Source organism: Corythoichthys intestinalis, chromosome 2, assembly GCF_030265065.1.
Source record: "Corythoichthys intestinalis isolate RoL2023-P3 chromosome 2, ASM3026506v1, whole genome shotgun sequence".
Taxonomy (NCBI): domain Eukaryota; kingdom Metazoa; phylum Chordata; class Actinopteri; order Syngnathiformes; family Syngnathidae; genus Corythoichthys; species Corythoichthys intestinalis.
The window spans coordinates 63,522,038-63,543,609 of record NC_080396.1 but is presented as its reverse complement, the minus strand read 5'-3'; the positions used below and the strand labels follow the sequence as shown (position 1 = coordinate 63,543,609).

Genomic DNA, 21,572 nt, shown 5'->3' with positions numbered 1-21,572 from the left:
TACTAAACATTGGCATGCGTACCATAAACCTACCTTGCTACAGTATATAGACAAGTTTTCGAGGTACTTCCGCTTTACTTCCTTATGTCTGCCTACAACGTCCGTTTTCAATTTTTTTATCATTGACTTCAATTTTGCTGGAGTAGCATCACTTACTAAAAACCCTGAAAAACCACGATTTGGATTTGGATCCTTCTGCCATCTTGACATGGGAAGGCAACATAAAGAACAGGCTGAGGGTGATCACAAGTAAAATACAATTGTATTCTATTGACTCTATGGCATTGGATGGAAACGCAATCGGGAAGCTCCAAGGCATTCCAGTGCCTGCAAAGCCATAAAGTTGGCTGTATCCTCATACACGAACACGGGAATTTTGTCTTCATGAAGGCGGATGTAGAACCAAGCCAGTCCATCAATGCTCCGTACCACAAACCCTGGGTGCTGGTCACACCGGACGGAGACGTCGAAACTGCAGGCTGTACATGTATCGCTGGTCCAGGGCGTTCATCTAGTCATGTTGCCGCTGTGTTATGCAAGGTATGTTTTCCAAAAATACAAAACCTGAAATCTGGTGCATGAAATGACTTGGTGACTTTGCTACTGAAATTACGATGATGATTGTAATTATGAAGTTGAATAATTTTTACTACAACTACTGCTAGCCTGTTGCTAATAACTACATGTTGGTTGGCACCGCATGAATCGAAGTGTTACAAGTTTTTGTTCGTTTGTTTACAGCTGGAAAACGCTGTTAGGCAAGGGAAGACAACTTCACTTGTACGTTGATGGACATATATCGAGACTACATACATTCTATTTTGATAATTGGACACATCGACTCCCGGGGGCGGCCGAGAGTCAGAGGCTGGGCCTGACGGTGGTTCGCCTCCCGGCTGACCGTCAGCTCAATCCCGAGATCCAACCACAAACTTTTTAACTGCAGCAACTTTAAGGTACGCTATTGGAGCTGGAATTACCAAGGACAGCGGGAGGAAGCCCTTTGAATGCCGTCGAGGGTCTCGTAATGTCGGGTGAAAGTTTGGCTCTCTTAAGCTCTGCTGTCTGATAACACAGTCCTCGTATGATCAACCTTCGTTAATATTTTTCTAATCATTTTATAAATTGTGATTTTTTGACCTTTATTACTCATGCACCAATCATTTTAAATAAAAAAAGAAATGGAATCATGTTGGCCAAATGTTTTTTGTTGCGATCATTATCTGCAATGGCGTACCGCAAGCAGCACGTCACTTCCACTCATTAATATTCATGACGTTAGCTACTGTTGCTAAGGCAGGACACGCCTCCGTTTGTTCCCAATAGGAAATAAATGGAAATCGTGTACGAAGGAGATGTTTACAGAGCTAAACCTACCAATCCTCTCCAAAAATGATGTCCCTGGGGCCAAATTCACTTGCAAAGATGTGGAAGAACATAAAAATGATCAGTTAAAGAGATGGCTTGAGTGCTGAGGGCTGAAAAAGATTAAAAAAACGAGCCGACCTTAGCTTTTTTATTGACACCTTTTTCTTACATGACTGTCAACAAACTTCCTCCTTACTAAAGTTTTTTTTTTTTTTTTTTACAACAGAAAAGGTAACAGTCACAGTCAGATACCATTTTAATTCTTTTCAGGCCATTCATTGTCAGACAAAAGCAGCACGGCAAAACGCCACGCTAAGAAATAAGTAAAAAAATATCAAAATGGCTTCCCTCTTTGTCCTGTGAAAGGCCACGCAACCCAACAAAATGCTTGCTGCATATGAAATGTGAATGGATTCACCGTGCTGTCATTAAAAGTCCGCGCAAGTTGATTCATTCTTCACATTTTTTCCTCTGAGTTTTTGGTTTCGGGAAACGTATGAAGAAAACATCCTTCATATGTCGTAATGTCTAGAGTCGTTTCTACCAAAAAAAGCTATGTGTGATCGGCACGTTCATTTTTGAAAGATTACCGTAGAAAAGTAGCAGAATTAACATGGTTTCTATGCGAGGGCGGGTCTATAATGTCCCACTTCTGCTTTACTATGCGACGTCACGGTCTAAAAATAGCATGCGTGCGGTACGCCATTAAAAATAATGACATACTATTTTTGTTTATATGTACATATCTTGTAGTATTTCCTTGAAACAACAAAATATGTGTAAGCCCTTCTGCATTCGGCAAATGTATGTAATATAATGTGTAATTTCATCTCATTTTGGTCACTCAAGTGGCCAGGGTATCAATCTATACCTCACGTCAACACAGGCTGACAGGTTGTTATAATTTTGTCCACGAATGATAAACGAAGTGATAAGAACAATCATACAATCTCATCTACGTCTCATCTACATCATGCTGAATCGATTTCTGGAGATTATGGTTCCTTTGCTTTGATTTTGCAGTTTTAACTTTGTCAAAACACTGCATATTTGAACATTAATTGATGTTTTTTCTGAACCAGAAGTTCGAGGCAGACATTGTCCAAGATTGCGGCGTTCATATTTCGCTCATGACACTTGTCTATAATAGTTTTTTTTTTTTTTTTTAGTTTGTTTGTTAGTTTGTATTTCCAGTCAAACACTCACCCTGATGAAGTACATGTTTTGAATTTTTTATTTGTGGAGGGGGGGGGGGGGGGGGGGGTCATTAAAAAAAAAAAAAAAGCGGTTGAGAAATGAGCAGGTTATAACTTTATTTCAATGTCCACATTTCATGAAAATGAAGCCCCTTCCAATATGGCCCCTGTGTTGACACGTCCAAGCTGGAGCAGCGCGTGCTTATTGTCAGTGAAGGCGCTAGTTTTGAATCTTGTCCTGCAGAGGGTGCAATTTGTCATGATTTAACTTGACGCCTTCAGCTGAAGATAGGAGCGCATCCGTCCTAGAATGGATGAAAAAAAAATCATTTCATATTTTAGTCGTTCTTTCTCGTGCCTCCCTCTCTCCATCTTGCGAACTAATCAATTCTTAACTATTTTTTTGACCTTTGTGTACATATTTGGTCATCAGATGTACAATAAACTATGCCAAGATGTTTAAACAAGACTTGTCTGGTATCTTTATGCAAAGGCTTCTCACCATTTTGCAGACACGGATTTGTCATAACATTAGCTGACTTGTCAGTATAATTTTTTTTTTTTTTTTTAACAAATCCTCTTATTTGGATGAATCCACTTTAGTAGGCTTCTGCTCATTTAAATTTGCGGGGACAGTGGGTGGCTGTCAGACCAGAGCCCACCAGAGGCGTGTGTGTCTATGTGTGTGTTCAGAGGAGAAATACCTCACTTTGAAAGGGGGTGGTGGGTATTGAGTCTCTCACGGTAAAATGTCCTCACTTCATCTGGAGGCTTCAACTCAGCAAAAGCCATCTTTTTGAGTCAAGCTTGCCCTCTTCCTCTCGGAATGCATATTTGGTTCTACAAGATGAGGTTTGTGTGTTTCAAGTTGACCATCATCTGCCTGTGGCTTCTACCATCAGCAGTAAGTAAAAACTATTGATTATTATACTTATATATACCTATATTATACTTATTTGTATTTTACTGTTTCTCTACCTGTGTTGCTCATTTATTTTATTGCATCAAGTCACTGTTGGTTAAGTGATACATTTGCTTGACTTTGGTGTATGCATCGACTAGATGAGTTGATGGACTATTGCATGAATGGTTTCTGTTTTAAGCGCCAAAGTTGTTTTTAACGAAAGCTATCTTGCTGATGCAGTTAGTGTACACACATCAATAAATTTAGATAAACAGACTTTTTTTTATTTTTTTTAATTTTAGAGCCTGTATATTGTGGCTATCTGAAGGATGATGTGGCTCTGAACCTGGATTTAGAACACAAGTAACAGTGTTGAGATTTCCTTTCTTCCTTTTTTATTTATTTATATATTTTTTAAAAATTGTTATGAAAAGGTATATGTCGTGGCAGTGAAAATAAGAAAAAAAACCCACAGGCGATCACATATATTCAGGCTGCAACAAGTGTATATAAAAGTCTCCAGTTATCCAAAAGGCTGCTGCTCGCCACTTGACAGGAACATGTCCCAGGGAGCTTATAACTTTCAACTTTCTTCTAAGAAAAACTGATGTTCATTTTAATTTAACATAAGCTTGTTGCTCATTTACATTTTGGGGAAAATGAAACTGGCATTCATTTAAAATCATTTAGGAGCAACCTGTAAATAACTCATTTTCCCCGGAATGCCACTTTTTCATCTCCAAACATAATATCCCCCACGTCTGGCAGTAGAATAATTGATAGGACTGGACAAAAGATTAGCTGAACAACCGGTTTGCACAAAAGAGGGTCAGGGTTAGGGTTTTTATCATGTATCATATATTATCGCTAATGAGCAGACTCACTCACCTCTAGATACAGTTCAAATCAACACTTTTTCTCAGTTTATAAAATTTCAAGGATTCCCTCTGGAAAGTGCTAATATTTCAAGTCATTAATAGCGTTAAATATCTGACACGGTCAGTGTTGTTTAATACAATAAAGTGTACTTTGAACACTAAAATGTTTTACTTCTTTTCACTACGAGTGTTGTTTCTTTAACATTCATTATGTTGTTTTATGACACATCTAAGTGCCTTTTTAACATTCAATTATGTTATTAATTCCATTGACTCAGTGTTTCAATTTTAAACACTAAATTGTGTTATTTCACAAGAGGAGTTTTAATTTTAAATATTCTTTGTGATTGTGTTGCCGTTAAGGTTCTGGATTTGCAGTATACCAATATACCAATGTTTATTGAACTGTTTGAAGGAATGGCAATATTTGCCAGAAGAAGCAGGCTGGCCGGAGGCTTGGCGTTTGAGCAGGTCAGCGGGCTGACAGATGACCAGGCAGGCAGTGATAATGCATCTGGGGAACAAATAGCAAATTCAGCTCAAACGAGGACTCACTGGACACTAGAAGATGGATAAGGCTGGATTTAAAAACTTGTGGAGTTGAGTCGTTAATCTAGTGAGGTCAAAGAAGTATGCTATGGATGATGATTGTCTGCACCTAGTCCAAGGTTCACTCATCTGTCTAATCCTGTAATCAGAATGTTGACACACCCACACACATCGGGAGGAGCGGAGCTCAGCGGGCAGAGGCCCTAACAGTTGTTTTCTGACACATTCAGTTAAAACTGTGAGTAGCTAATTAACTCTGCCAGGAGTACATTTTTGCCAGAGGTAATATACACTGCCCCCAAGACTGATTTTAACACTGCTAGTGTTAAAACACTGTTAGATTTTAAGCTACAGTAAATTTATGTACAACTAGCTTAGCTAAATCGGAATCGCGTCAATCCTCGGACGCCAACAAACCAGAAAAATCAGCTCAGCTCAGTGAAAACTTGAACTTCAATGGTAATAGTTCTCATTAGCTGGCGTCGTCCAGATATGTTGCGTCCGAGCTCAAAAGGACCGAAAAAATGTTAGATTTGAAGCTAGGTTGATGTACACCTAGATTGGCTAAAAAGAACAGTTGATGTAGGTTGGTAGCTGCTCCCCCATTTGCTGTGATGGCAACCCTCTTTATTCAGGGGCAAACAAAACGATGGGAGAGGTTGGAAAAAACATAGAACATAGAAGAGAACACATAGACTACACGGGGGCCACATGGCCCAGGACAAAGGAAAGGCAGACTAGAAGGGCATTATCCTATCTGGTGACTAACTATAATATGGAAAGCATGAATATTAACTGTATGCACAAAAATTCAAACACCAATTAGGGATGTATGGCACTAGTCGCTTAATCTTTTAACTGCCCATCATATACGCATACCATAGACTTCATAATGTATTGACGGGACAGATCGGTCACGCACTGTGCCTCGCATTCAAGTAAGGGGCTGCCCAAATCAAGAGGAGCTATTCACAAACACACGCACGCAGCGATCTAACGGAGGAGTGATTTGTTTGAGGATTCAAGGTAATTATATTTTTCGTCCCATGCATGCATTTTGAAACGCTGTGAAAAAAATCAATGGGGGAAATTAGCCGCTACTGCATTGGCATCATAGTTTGCGAAATTTACGTAAAATAAATGCTAACTGCACATTTTTTTTGCTTTTAACCAAGAATCGTTTTACGTCCATATCTATAAAGAATTCAGGGATTTAAGCATTTATTCACAAGAATTTTCAACGAAAAAAGCTCTTTGTCTGTGATTCCACACGGTCAGCTTTGACGGCCTCGCCAACAATGCAGGCCTCCTATTTATTGGCCCCGCGCCCCGTGTCCCGTCAATACATCATGAAGTCTATGCGCCAACTCAAAATTAAACGTTATGTATTTTACTAGTCAGTTATACGCAGCATCATGCATCTTGAGCCCCTTTCAGACATAAGCTGAACTCTGGTTAAGTCCCGGGATTTAAACGGGTAGCCCTTATGTCTGAAAGCAATTTCCGGGTCGACTGACACAGAGATGACACGGACATTAACCGGGTCGCGTCCTAGTATAAACTTCACCGGGACGTGCTATGCATGAAAACATTCCCTGGTCACAGCGCCAAGGAAGATGACATAATTATCACGGCGGGCCAATCGTCATTTCCCCTTTCTTAACAGTAAGACAAAAAGCGGTAAACAAACATCGCAATCATCAACATGGCAAACTGCTGCTGAATCTCAGAACCAAAGAAGAGACAGCCTATTGTCTTTCTTTGGAAATGTGTGTCAAGTCGCCAACACGGGACAAGTCTGAAGCCATGACACGGGGAAATCCCACGTTACATTACACGGTAATTAGCGTGATGTAAATCTGAAAGGGGCTTTGGTCTTCGTGCCTCTGCCTCTTTGTAAACAGGCTGAGCAACCAGAGAGAGAAATGCACCCCCCCTCCCCTAACACATACACACACACACTGACACACATATAGGAGGGGGCAGGTTTTAGGGAAGTTTTGGCGAACATATCAGGAATGTATTTCTCTTTCAACAGTTTACCTTTAGTCAGTTTTTGTTAAATCAATAGAATTTAAATGAAAAACGTTGAATGTTTGAGCTTAAATAGCTCGTAAATACACAAAACCTTTGAATTTTAGTTAATATCTGTATTAAATTGCAAGTTTTCTCGCTTATAGACTAGCCGACTAGTCGCAAATTGACTACAGTTGTGGTCAAAAGTTTACATACACTTGTGAAGAACATAATGTCATGGCTCTCTTGAGTTTCCAGTTATTACTACAACTCTGATTTTTCTCCGATAAAGTGATTGGAACAGATATTTCTCTGTCACAAAAAACATTCATGAAGTTTGGTTCTTTTATGACTTTATTATGGGTTAACAGAAAAAGTGATCAAATCTGCTGGGTCAAAAATATACATACAGCAACACGAATTAGCAATTTTGACTTCTCTGAGGCCATTTAAATAGGGCTCATTGGATGCAAACGCCCACAAATGCTAGAATGGGAAAGTCAAAGGAGCATGGATCTGAAAAAGCAAATCATTAACTTGAACAAGTCAGGAAAGTCACTTGGAACCATTTCAAAGCAACTGCAGGTCCCAAGAGCAACAGTGCAAACAATTGTTTGTAGTATAAAGTGCATGGCACTGTTTTGTCACTGCCACGATCAGGAAGAAAACACAAGCTATCACCTGCTGCGAGAAAATTGGTCAGGAGGGTGAAGATTCAACCGAGAATCACCAAAAAGACGATCTGCCAAGAATTAGAAGCTGCTGGAACACAGGTGTCAGTGTCCACAGTCAAGCGTGTTTTGCATCTCCATGGACTGAGAGGCTGCCGTGCAAGAAGGAAACCCTTGCTCCAAAAGCGGCACCTTAAGGCTCGACTGAAGTTTGCTGCTGATCACATGGGCAAAGATAAGACCTTCTGGAGGAAAGTTCTGTGGTCAGACGAAACAAAAATCAAGCTGTTTGGCCACAATGCCCAGCAATATGTTTGGAGGAGAAAAGGTGAGGCCTTTAACCCCAAGTACACCATGCCTACCGTCAAGCACGGTGGTGGTAGTATTATGCTGTGGGGCTGTTTTGCTGCCAATGGAACTGGTGCTTTACAGAGAGTAAATGGGATAATGAAGAAGGAGGATTACCTTCAAATTCTTCAAGATAACCTAAAGTCATCAGCCCGAAGATTGGGCCTTGGGCACAAGTGGGTGTTCCAACAGGACAATGACCCCTAACACACATCAAAAGTGGTAATGGAATGGCTAAATCAGGCTAGAATTAAGGTTTTCGAATGGCCTTCCCAAAGTCCTGACTTAAACCCCATTGAGAACTTGTGGACAATGCTAAAGAAACAAGTCCATGTCAGAAAGCCATCAAATTTAACTGAACTGCACCAATTCTGTCAAGAGGAGTGGTCAAAGATTCAACCAGAAGCTTGCCAGAAGCTTGTGGATGGCTACCAAAAGCGTCTAATTGAAGTGAAAATGGCCAAGGGACATGTTACCAAATGTTAGCGCTGCTGTATGTATATTTTTGACCCAGCAGATTTGATCACTTTTTTCTGTTCACCTATAATAAAGTCATAAAAGAACCAAACTTCATGAATGTTTTTTGTGACAAAGAAGTATCTATTCCAATCACTCTATCAGAAAAAAATCAGAGTTGTAGAAATAACTGGAAACTCAAGATAGCCATGACATTATGTTCTTCACAAGTGTATGTAAACTTTTGACCACAACTACTAGTCGGCAGGAAAATTAGTGGAAATTCCAATCCCGAACACTGATCAACACAAAAATATTTTCACTTCAACAAATATAAACTGGATATCAGAACTTGATTGCACTCCTATAAAAGATGGTTTATTATGACAATTTTTTTGCTATTACAGAATAATTTCCAAAAGAATTGTTCATTTTTAGGCCAAAGTGTTAATTCACCCCCAATCCAAACACCCACCCCATTCCCTCCCAATGTTCGGTTGGTATCCAATATTGGCTCTTACTGCATAGACATCATGCTGGCATAGTGTCATAAATCCACTGACATGGTTGTCACACTCTAGGCTCTAATTGGGCTCGGTGAGAGCAGCGCATATCGCTGCAGAACCTGCCTCTGACACAGCACAGAAAAGTGGATGTGAATTGACAACGTGGCCAAGGTGGCTGGAGGTGATCCCGCTTAATGACATCCCGCGTGTGAGATATTTATTCCAAAAATATAGGGCAGAATGTAAACCCAGCTCCATCGGCTGTCGGTAAGTTTGCGGTGGTAAAGTTAGGGTTCATTTCCTCCATGCATTAAAACGTTGAACCTGTCTCTCACTCTGTTGCCAAACTTTCACCAACGAGTTGTCGTTTTTAATGAGAGCAACTTCTTAAACACTAGAATTGCAAATATCACCTACAGTATATATCTGTGATTTTGTCAGCAGGGCTAATTTAGCTCAGGAAATGTATTCTTGGTCCCACAACTCACAGTATGAGACAACAAGTGTGAAGTTGAACAGTGTAGCATTTCTTCTGTGAAAGTGACTCTTTATTCATGTGTTGTTCCTTAAAGGGCCAAGACACAATCAAAGCCTCTGCTTTCTCAAGCCACCAAAGAAGGGCAGATGAAGGAGAAGGAGGAGTTTCTGTAGGAGCGGCATTGAAAGTGAAGCATATCTCCAAGGATTTACAGATTATCTCCACTAAATACAAAACCCCTGCGTATGGATCTCTCAGCCCATACGGCTGGCCGCAGAACTTCTCCCAGGCCCACGATCAACATCTGTCCAATCCGCAATCCAAACCTCATTCCAAAGTCTCCCCGAAATCCAAGAAGATTTTGGGATGGGGTGACTTTTACTTCAATGTAAAAACATTAAAGTTCAGTCTTCTGGTGACCGGGAAAATCGTGGATCACATCAACGGCACATTCAGTGTCTACTTCCGCCACAACTCTTCGCATTTAGGGAACATATCTGTCAGCATTGTTCCACCCTCTAAAACTGTTGGCTTGGAGGTTCTGGATCCAGGAGTTCCAAGTATACGGACCAGGAATTCGGTACTGTTACCAGACCTGGCTTCCCACATTCAATCCACTGGTTCCACCTCTCCAGACCTGAAGAAGCAGCAGGATTTGATGGTGATGACTGAGCTCAACTGTCGCATTGATTACCAAAGAACCAACCGGTCCAAGAAGACCAAGCCCTGCATGTATGATCCGGGTCAGACGTGCTACTCCGAAAACACCCAATCACAGGCAGCGTGGATTTGTGCCAAACCCTTTAAGGTCATATGCATTTTCATCGCCTTTACTGGAACAGACTACAGGCTGGTGCAAAAAGTTTGCCCTGACCGTAACTTTCAGGCGGACCAGAACCAGCAACACTTTGGATGACTGGGTCTCAGTGAAGAATTCAGTATTATTCACAATTTATTGCCTATTCTGGTTCTTCAAATGAGACTTGCCATGAAATGTGATCAAATGATTCAGAAATGTTTTTTTTTTTTTTTTTTACATATTTATTTTTCTCCCTATCCGAATTTTTTAAAATTCCCATTTTCCCTAACTCTTTCATTGCTACTGAGGATGATGTGGTTCTTTTCATACTTTTGCTGTGAATTTTTCACCAGTTTATCATGAATAGACATCCAATCCATTTGAACTGGACTAACTTTCAGGCGGACCAGAACCAGCAGCACTTTGGATGACTGGGTCTCAGTGAAGAATTCAGTATTATTCGCAATTTATTTTCTATTCTGGTTCTCCAAATGAGACTTGCCATGAAATGTGATCAAATGATTCAGAAATGTTTTTTTTTTTTTTTTTTTTACATATTTATTTTTCTCCCTATCCAAATCATAAATTTTCCTATTTTCCTTAACTCTTTCGTTGCTACTGAGGATGATGTGGTTCTTTTCATCCTTTTGCTGTGAAATTTTCATCAGTTTATTACGAGTAGACATCCAATCCATTTGAACTGGGAGAGGTTCAAATGGATTGGACGTCTACCAGTGATATCGCTGTCAGTGGCAGCCAGTGATTTAAAAGAATTATTTTGATTCAAATTCTGACTTTAGTAATTTCCCTTGGATTTCACTAGTGTTAGGGACAAAGAAAGAAAGAAAGAAAGAAAGAAAGAAAGAAAGAAAGAAAGAAAGAAAGAAAGAAAGAAAGAAAGAAAGAAAGAAAGAAAGAAAGAAACCAAAAAAAAAAGAAAAAAAGTAGGACTATGAGAATAAGGTCTTTATCAGAATTGTGTAGAAACGCATTTACTTGAGTAACTTTTTAAGACGAATTTACTTCTAAGAGAAGTTTTACCACGCGATACTTTTTGCTTTTACTTGAGTAGATTGGAGAAGAAGAAACACAACTCTTACTCCGCTACTTTGGGCTGCACTGGTCGTTACATTTTTTCCCCTTTATTCTACATATTAAATTTTACTCTTTCTTTTGCCTGTGATGCCAACAGTAGCTCTACAAGTTTCACCAATGAGACGTCGCAATAATAATAACATGACTCCATTATACCAAACAGACTAAAGCTTGCCGTTCTATGATCACGCTGGCCTGTTCAATCATGTGGCGTCTTTGAAGCACTTGAAAACGCAGTTGTAACCTCTCCCCCATTTTTATTTGGCACCGATTGACCACGGAAAACCACATATATGATTCTTTTAATTTCATAATAGGAACTGTGATAGAACTATTTACTATTCAACTGTTCAAACTAGGAACTATTTTCTCCAATAGTGGGCACTTATAGTTTTTGGACAAATGGTGCTTCCTTTCTGTGGATTGTTTTTTGTCTCGTTGGAATTAATGGGTTTTTTTTGTTTTTTTTTTGTAGTTCTTTGGCTTAATGGGGTTATCTAATAGGTTATAGTACAGTATAATAATAACAGTTCATATCGAAGTTTGTGCTGAGAAACAAAAATAACATTGCTGAAACAAACAAAAAATCAAACATCGTAACCAGTTGCTCACAATGTTCCTCATTACTTGAGTATTTTTTTCACCAAATACATTTCTATTTGTACTTGAGTAAATTTTTTTTGGATAGCTCTTTTCGTCACACTCATTACCGACCAATCCAGATTAAGTCACGGTATGACGTATGGAATGTGTGCCAGTCGGGAGAAGAGCAAAAATATCGTTTCACGTCAAATAAGCTTTTAGTGACATTCTTTGCTCATCTTTTAATGAGGAACTTGAATGTATTTCTGACAATACTTGAAATTGAAAACCGACCTATCAACAAGAACCGCTTTGCACTCCGGCAATGTATTCAACCAGATAGTCACTTCCTGATGATCAGTGGTGGGTAGTAATGTGTTACAATTACTCCATTAGTAACTTTTTGAGAGAAATGTACTTCTAAGAGTAGGTTTACTAAGGCATACTTTTTACTTTTACTCAATTAGATTTGTGAAGAAGAAACACTACGCTTACTCTGCGACTTTGGGCTACACTAGTCGTTATATTATTCCTCTTTATTCGACATGTTAGATTTTACTTTTTTTCTTTTTTGCCAGACGCCAACAGTGGCTCAACCAGTTTCACCAATTAGAAATCGCAATAATCACTCCATAATACCAATCAAACTCAAGCTTGCCGTTCTATGATCATGCCAGCCTGTTCAATCACGTGGCATCTTTAAAGCACCGTAAAAAATGAATTATGTGACATAGAGAACCCCGTCAACATGACTCGAAAGTGCAAATCCACTTCTTATTTGACACTGATTGACCACGAAAAAAACAGAGATATGATCCTTTTAGTTTCATAATAGGAAAAATATTTTCTCCACTCATGCTCTTTGGAGACATAATGCTTAATTTATGTAGATTTTTTCCCCTGCCGGAATTCAATGTTTTTTTTTTTTTTTTTGTTTTTTGCTGTTGTTGCATTTCTTTGGCTTAATGTGGTTGTGTAATATTTTATAATACGGTATAATAAAAACAGTTCATATAACTAACTTTGTGCCGAGAAAACCATACTATTGTTTAGAAAGATACTTTTTAAAAAATCAAACATCGTAAGCAGTTATAATTTTTTTAAAAATCAAACATTGTAAGCAGTTACTCACAATGTTACTCATTACTTGAGTATTCTTTTCACCAAATACTGTTTTATCTGTACGTGAGTACATTTTTTAGAAGACTACTTTCACTTGAGTAATATTATATTGAAGTAACGCTACTCTTACTTGAGTAAAATCTTTGGCTACTCTACCCACCTTTGCTGATGATATCATGTCTGCAGCTTCTGCCTCTTTCCCATGATTAGCTCAGACTTCAGAAGGCTGAGAGCTGGTTAGACGATTTGAGTATGTCAAGATCAGTGTTGTCACTGATTACTTGAAAAAGTAATTTAATTACTGATTACCAGTGTTGGGAGTAACGCCGTTATAAATAACGCCGTTACGTAACGGCGTTATTTTTTTCAGTAACGGGGTAATCTAATTAATTAGTTTTTCCGCCGTTACAACGCCGTTACCGTTACTGACGGTCAAAAGCGGTGCGTTACTTACTCTGAATAAATTGGAGAAACTACCAGCCGTGTTGAGTCGACTCTCTGCTCTGTTGATTTGTCATCCAAGACTTGGGGTGCGTTCAGGTTCGAGAATAGCGCACGTACTTCTGACTCCGAGCTGTTTGTCCCTGCTCATTCAATTAGACAATGCTTTGCAAAGTTTGATAACGTTTCTCTGTTTGCTACACCTGATGCTAGCCTCGTTCTCATCTCCCACTGTCAGCCAGCAATAATTCTGCTTCCATCTTGAAGACGGCAGACGGTGACCTGAATTGTCGGGAAACGAGCCTACCTAAATGCAGCCCCTCGGGAGATGCGATGGAAGTGATTGTGATTGGCTGAGGGTTAGAGTCATGTGTCGTTGTAAGCCAATCAGAGCCGATGATTTCACAAGCAAACCGGAACAGCGCGTGCGGCAAACACACACACGCAAAACAGATGCACAGGGTCGGGATGGCAGAGCATTCAGAAGAAAAATTGTCCTTTAAGAGATGGAGATATAGACACTATTTCAAGTTTGTCGAGATTAAAGGAAAGAACCTGCATGTAATGTGTAATTTATCTCCCGGGGCAAAGCTTTTGTCGACATCTGTGGTAAGCAATTCAAATCTGCTGAAGCACCTAACAAGTTAACTACCTGTCTGTTCTTCTCTATTCCACTGACTCGAATACTGCTCAGAAAATTTCAAATTCTTTGACACACAACAAGTTGTTTTTAAAGTAAAGGAAATAGTTACTTTCCCTGGTAACTAGTTACTTTTACTATAGAGTAAAGAGTATAGTATAGAGTTCAGTCACTAACTCAGTTACTTTTTGGAAGAAGTAGTGAGTAATGTAACAAATTACTTTTTTAAAGTAACGTGCCCAACACTGCTGATTACTGATTATGACTCAAAAAAGTAATCTAATTACTTTATTGATTACTTCATTATCAAAGTAACTAAGTTACTTTAAAAGTAATCTATCAGTTACTTTTTACCAATTTTTCTCCCTTTGCCGCCTCAACATAAGGATGACAACATAAAAATGTCATCACAATGCACAACCCGGAAGTACTCCTCTTAGCACATACGCGGTCAATTTGGCCACAAAACGTGGCGGTCACTAAGCACTTTACACTCAATCGGACTTACAACACATCCCAAAGATGCTAAACGAACACATCACCTCACGGCATAAATGTGCAACACGCATATTATGTAAACAAAGCTTGCCAACTTGGAATGAGGACTGCCCATCGTTGCAACGGCAAAGCTACGAAACGACCGCGCATGTAAGGGGTCCAACCTTTTGCTGATACCCTCCAGAATGAAGGAAAAATACCTTCATTCATGAATAGGCGTTATCTATTCAAAATGTTCTTCTTACATGACTACAATATTCTTCATTCTACATAAATTATGAGGCAATGACAAAATAGTAACGCAGAGACACTGAGGAAACTAACTTTAATCAGATTACTGTTGTAGAAAAATGAACGCGTTATATTACCCGTTTCTGAAAGAAAGTAATCAGATTACAGGAACATGTTACTAAGTACCTGTAACACTGGTCAAAATGGTTAAAATAAACAAAACTGACAGCATCTCACGAGGCTGTATGTTAGAGTCATCAAATTATAATCAATGTAAGAATTTATACTAATCATCTGAGTTCCCAGTGTATTTGTTCATTTTACAGGAGGCGGTTCAGCACGACATAAGTTACATGCCAGCTAATATAGCTAAATTAGCTGTACTGTGTAAGTAACAGAAATATACCTTATATAACAACTTTTATCTCGTCATATTCCGTCTTTTTTCCTCATAATATTAAAATTTAATCTCCTAAAATTATGACGTTGCATGATTTCATTATTGTAATATTTAAACTTTCATCTTGTAATACTGTTACTTTATTCTCGTAGTCCTACTTTGTCTTCCTTTGGCCCATATATCCTGTTGAACCCTAACATATTAACACATCTGAATAAATTCAGAATTTTTATAAAAGTCACAGTCCACAGAAAGTTGCATCAATCAGACTCGCTACAGGTTATGAGATTTCAATATTTCAACTATGCCTGGGGGTGTCTTTGTAAAATCTCAGCACTTTGTGTAATATGTCAGTATGCTATCATTATTATATTTGTTGTAATATTTATGTACATATTGATTGTTTACTTTAGTGTTGTCACTTGTGTAGTTAATTTTTGCAATGAGTGCTTCCACACATGGGAGTAGTTTCATGTGTGTAGACAAAATATAAACAAATAGGCCTAGATAAGATATTGACAATAAATCAGAATTTGCCCATAATCTTGTTGTGTTCCTTTACCAAAACGTGTTTTGTTCATCTGTAAGTTCTTTTGTTTTGTGTTGGGGTTTGTCTTATCATTTTACTGGCAGCCCATGTTGTGACTTCCCATGGGCTCACCACCTGTGGTAGGGCGGCATCCAAAGGCGGGGGCCTTGACGGTCCGACCCCCAGCTACAGAAGCTAACTCTTTGGACATGGGATGCCACCACTCTGGCAGGGAAGGAGCCTGAGCTGGTGTGGGTTACAACATAGCACACACACTACACAACTAATTTTAAGTTTGACATTTAGCAAATAAATGATACTTGTAGCCGGTTTTAAACCTGCTGTCATAACAGTGTATCTGTGTGCCCATACTCAAACGAGGGAGCCTACAGTTTTCTTGGAGTATATTATTCACTTTGTACTACCCACACTCAGTCTCACTTCTTCCAGGTGAGTTTCAAATTGTATCCCTTGTTGCCCTTTGTCACTGGTTCTGTTCATAAATTTTATGGACAGAATTTCTAGGCACAGCTGTTGAGGAGTCAGGCATTGGATCTCTGCTTTTTTCAGATGATGTGGTGCTGTTGGCTTCATCAAACTGTGATATCCAGCTCTCACTGGAGCAGTTCGCAGCCGAGTGTGAAGTGGTTGGGATGAAGATCAGCACCTCCAAAACCATCCGGGAGGGACTCAGGGTAGAGTTGCTACTCCTCCGCGTTGAAAGGAGTCAGCTGAGGTGGCTCGGGCATCTGGTTCGGATGCTTCCTGGACGCCTCGGTGGAGAGGTGTCCCAGCCGGGCATGTCCCACTGTCGGGAGGCCCCGGGGACGACCCAGCACATGCTGGAGGGACTATGTCTCTCGGCTGGCTTGAGAACGCTTTGGGATCCAGCCTGAAGAGCTGGTTGAAGTGACTGGGGAGAGGGAAGTCTGGGCTTCCCTGCTAAAGCTGCTGCCCCCGCGACCCGACCCGGATTAAACGGTAGATAATGGCTGGATGGATGGACACGTTGTGATGTACAATATACCTGTATGTAACATTAACTTATATTGTTTTCATGACCCGATCTATTGAGCACGTCTAACATTTGCAGGACAAAGATATATGACTTTGCTATTTATGTTAACCCTTTAAAGTCTGGGCCTATTTTGCCTGATTTTGCATGCCTTTGAAGTTGCCTTTATATTTCAAAGAAAGAATTGTTTACGATGGCCTAGTTTGGTCCCTTTTTTTGTGACACCTTGAACTTCATGTCCAAACTGTTGTTTCCTTCACTAATTAATTATAAATCATCATTTTGGACCCAAAAAGACCAAAAATTCCAAAATCGTTTTGTCAAAATTTTTAATATTGATGTCCAATTGACAACCAAACATGCGTAACGAACCGTTTTGAAACTTTGTAATATTTATCCAACATGTTAGGATGAACATTCAACCAAAAAAATTTAGAATAAATAGTCTTATATTTGACAATTCAACATAAACAACAGGTATAGCCATAGGCGTTTTTTGCCTTTATACATGCTCTAGTCAAAACAGGTTATATACAGCAGACCAAACAGTGAAGAACAGTGAAAAAATATATACCATCTAACACAAAAAGTGTTTAGAGGCCATCTCTTTATGAGTTTAGGTATTGCGGCCCATCACCTGATGAAAGTTATGTACACAATCAAGCTTCTTGAACACACATTTATATACACAAACTGAGAAAACTGATTGTGGGAAAAAAAAAAATATATATATATAACATTGGGAAAAAAAGTATTTTCAAAAATATTTACAATAAACAAGTTAAATTTTTGTCAGGCTTGCCACTCCGAAAAGCAGTTTCGTCCTGGAATTAGACACAGGGCTACATCACACAGCTCACACTTCCATGGGGTGTCGGTCCTCTTTCCACCCTTCCATTTTCATTTCACTTTACTTTCATTGTCACTATAAATGTACATGAAAAAAAGTCAGTATTTATGAAAATAATAAAGTATAAAATAAAAATATATACAGCAATTAATAATAATGGAAATCTATATGTATGACAATAGAAAGAATACCATAGCTGAATATGTGCTCCATCCCTAATCTTCATATAGAAAGAACACCACAAATTATAAATTCCTGCCTGGGATACCCACAGTGCACGTACGACTTTGATCTGATATGCACATTTCATTATTATATACACAAACACACACTTATATTGCATCAAAATTAACTTTGTCTTGCAATATCAAAAGAAACTTTCAAAAGAAACTTTTGCAGCATAAAAAAAAAGAGTGAGTCGGTTTACCTCTGCTCGTCGATGGCGTCACCCACGTGTTCAAATCCGTCACTATCTTCACTCGAGGACTCTTCCGAAGAAGACGATGATGACGAATTTGGACCATCCTCTTCCTCAAGTTGATCAAAAAGCACAATTGCTTGCGCTAAATTTAGTTTTCCGTTCATTGACAAAGTCACACAAAGTCGCTGCTTGATCCAAACGGCCGTCGCTCGTCACCTCGCTGCTTCAGAACACTCCTCCCTCTCGTTCGGTAGAACCTCGCACGGCAGTTATATTTATAAAAAAAAAAAAAAACGCATTTTGTGCTTCCACTGTGACTTCGAAAGGGTTCGTTTGATTTGTGTTTTTTTCATGGAGCTTCCGTTTTGAAAAAGGACAAGAAATGATGGAAATATAGACATAAACAAATGATCCATGCAGCGTTTTAATGTTTTTTTGAGAGGACAATAAAACTATAAAACTTAAATGACAATATCTCACGTTCTAGTTGGTCGATTGACTTCAAATAATAACGAGAGTAAACCGCAACTTCCGCACTTTAAAACGAGACCAACCAAAGGCATGTGGGTGACGTAATTAAAACGTGAGGGCGCTTCAAAGACGACGTGCGCTGAGGACGCGCCGGCGCGTCCTTCGACTCGCAAGGGTTAAGGTGACAAAACGTCCTCTTTGGCTTGAACGTGTCCACTTTTTACATCTTGTCCGGGGTGTCCGGCGGGGTTTTATAGATTCATGAAAATGTCCGGTTTTCATTATTTTTCACGGGACCAATTTCATGTGTTGAAATTGATTGATGCTTTGCATAGAATACTACGGTACTATGCTGCCTGTGACGTGTTCCCAGTGAGCCTGGCCAGTGGTTGGTTCTGCTGTGCTCAGTAACAGAGAAAACAGACTGCAGCGTTCCATCATCCCCCAAAATACCTTTTCATACCTTTCATACTTCTTTGTTGAGCAACCGAAAACTGCTGGGAAAGATCAACTCCACAGCAAAATACGGATGGGCAGACAAGGAAGATGAAGAAGAAACGCAAGGAGAAGAATAAAACAGGGATGAGGAAGAACACTAAACACATAAGTGAAGTTTTTTGTTTATCAAATTAATATTGTTGTGAGACTAATGCTTGATTTACTATTTTACTGAAAAGGAAAGAGCTTTTTGGTTAAGGCTGAATGTTCTACAGAAGAGAACATTATTTCAGATTATTTATTCTTTACAGTAAGAATTGAAAAGACGGCTATTATTTTGTTCAAGGATGACTGGCTAATACAGAAGAGGCATTTTAAAAAAATCATTATTTCATTCCAGTTTCTTTACGTTATTAATATTGTTCTATTATTTTAGGAATACTAAAGCCTGTTGAGTAACCCCTGAGAAATTGAATTTGTGTCCTTGTTTATATAGATATTTTTTAGTTATAAAACTGGGTTTTCTATCCATACAGAAGAGGCAAACTTTAAATATATTGACATGTTAAGGCTTAGAACTTCGAGTATAATTTAAGTATCTTGTGGCCCAGCTGAGTGTCCTCGTTTTTGGAAATCAAAATACGGTCACCCTAATTTATGTGTGCCCTAACAGTCAAGTCAGGCCGCAACAATTAATCTATTAAAATTGATTAATAAATTAGTTGCCAACCAATTTGATAATCGATTCTTGCCGACAGCAATGACAGTCTGAGCACGAGCGCCAATGATTAGCACAAGAGAGTGAGAGTTCACTGCTACATCGATGTTAGGTTGCTGAATCAATAATACTGTATTATGAAGTATTGAGAGTTAGAATGTCTTTTGTTTTGTTAAATTCAATGTGCCTCTGACAGAGGTGAGCAAATGAAGCCCATTTGTATTGTTCGTATTCTTTGTTATTCAGATGTTTCTACTTGGCACGGAGCACTAAGCTAGTTAGCGAGTATGCTAATCAGAGTCCTAAGTGTCTGTCTGTATTGTTTTTTGGAGACGCATATTAGCAATTGAGTTATTGTTAGACCACACACATAAACCCATTCATATGACAGCTTGGTCTCCATTCAAAGCAAACTCCCATTCAAACTGTAAATTGTCATACAAGAGCGGGTGCTTTGGAATTTGGATTGTATTTATGAACAACTGTTGGACAAAGAAAACTGATTCATTACAGTTTGCTTGCTCCTAATTCAATTGTGTTGTTTAGTTTGCTTAAAGAAAAAAATGGGGCATTGACACAATTTATATCAGCACTTTGCCCACAAGAAACTAAATGTCAATCAGCAGCACTTTTTAAAATTTTTTTATTTGAATGAACAGGACTTTTTTTCTGAAACAAATTTTATGTACTTAAAACAGTACAGTTAAGACAGGAAGCTGTAATAAAATATTATTTTTGAAGGAAATAGTCATCCATTTTATGACTCGTCATTGCTACTTACAACATTCCTAAAATGAATTCAAGTTAAATTGTGAAGGTGAAAAAAGTGACATCTATCCAATTAATCGTCCGATTAATCGATTAAAAAATTAATTGTTAGTTGCAGCCCTACGGTCAAGTCTTTTCATTTTTTACTGCTTCATTCTCACCAGAGCACATGTGGTTAATTGCACACACAAACAAAAAATTCACAATTTTATTTCAAATTCTGTCAACAGTTGGACCTTTGCAAGTTTCAAAGTGCTTTTAGTTTGATTGTAGCTTGAGAATGTGTCCATTCACACCTTGGAATATCAACAAAGCCCAACGAGCCAGACTGCCGTTCAGAGCAAGCATGTCCAATCATCCATTGCCGCAATCCTGATGGCTTTTTAAACCAAGGTCATGGAGCGATTGATAGAAATGTCACATTGGACCATGCAGTTGTGTGCGCACTAACGTTTGTCTGACAGCTGTGATTATCTCAGGTCGGCAAAAGGGAAAGCAGGGCTATAGAATATTTTGTTTTGAAAGACGGTTGACTGTACAGCCACCCACGCTTTACGTAAGACTTAATACACCAAAGGCTTAGAAAACATAATGAAGCCAAAGATGAAAGGACTTCATTTATGCTGCAACAATAATTTTGTGTGTTTGGACAAAGCAATGCACAACTGACTAACAAACAAGCCTTAACATATTACTATAACACTTTTCATAATCTTCCATAAGCATGCCAATGAAAAACACATTTGGACCTTAGCTGTCTTTTATTCAGTGGATTGTTTAAAACTTCAAAAGGCCCATTAGTTCCACTCCCTTGTTTTCAACCCCTCCGGTGCAAAGTATATTATGTGGAGTGATGAAAGTGCTTTTGCACGGGCTTGCTCGCCGGGTTTACCAAAGACACAAAAGCTGAGCAATCAAACATAAGCAACAACAACAACGGTCCACAAAAGTTTTGGTTGACTTTGCAGCATAACGAAAAGTTGCACCATATTGCGTTTACATTTTTACTTGGCAATCAACACTGAATGAATATATGACTGATTATTTTATCTTTTTATCATGCAACACAACCACAGAAAAGTGTCAGGTTTATTGTGATTTTATGACTGTTTTTGACCTTTCATATCCATTTTTATCGCAGCACCAACACACAAAATGATTGGACCCTATTGTGAATAATTGTG

General features: G+C 38.9%; 1 protein-coding gene across 1 annotated transcript; it reads left to right on the top strand.

Moving 5' to 3' along the window:
* The first annotated feature begins 3,334 nt into the window (after positions 1–3,334).
* On the top strand, positions 3,335–10,463 carry LOC130930490 (neurexophilin-4-like). The gene is made up of 2 exons (XM_057858475.1): positions 3,335–3,468; positions 9,465–10,463. Exons 1-2 carry the CDS (start codon positions 3,391–3,393, stop codon positions 10,284–10,286), a joined length of 900 nt encoding a protein of 299 aa, XP_057714458.1. The 5' UTR covers positions 3,335–3,390; the 3' UTR covers positions 10,287–10,463.
* The last annotated feature ends 11,109 nt before the right edge of the window (positions 10,464–21,572 follow it).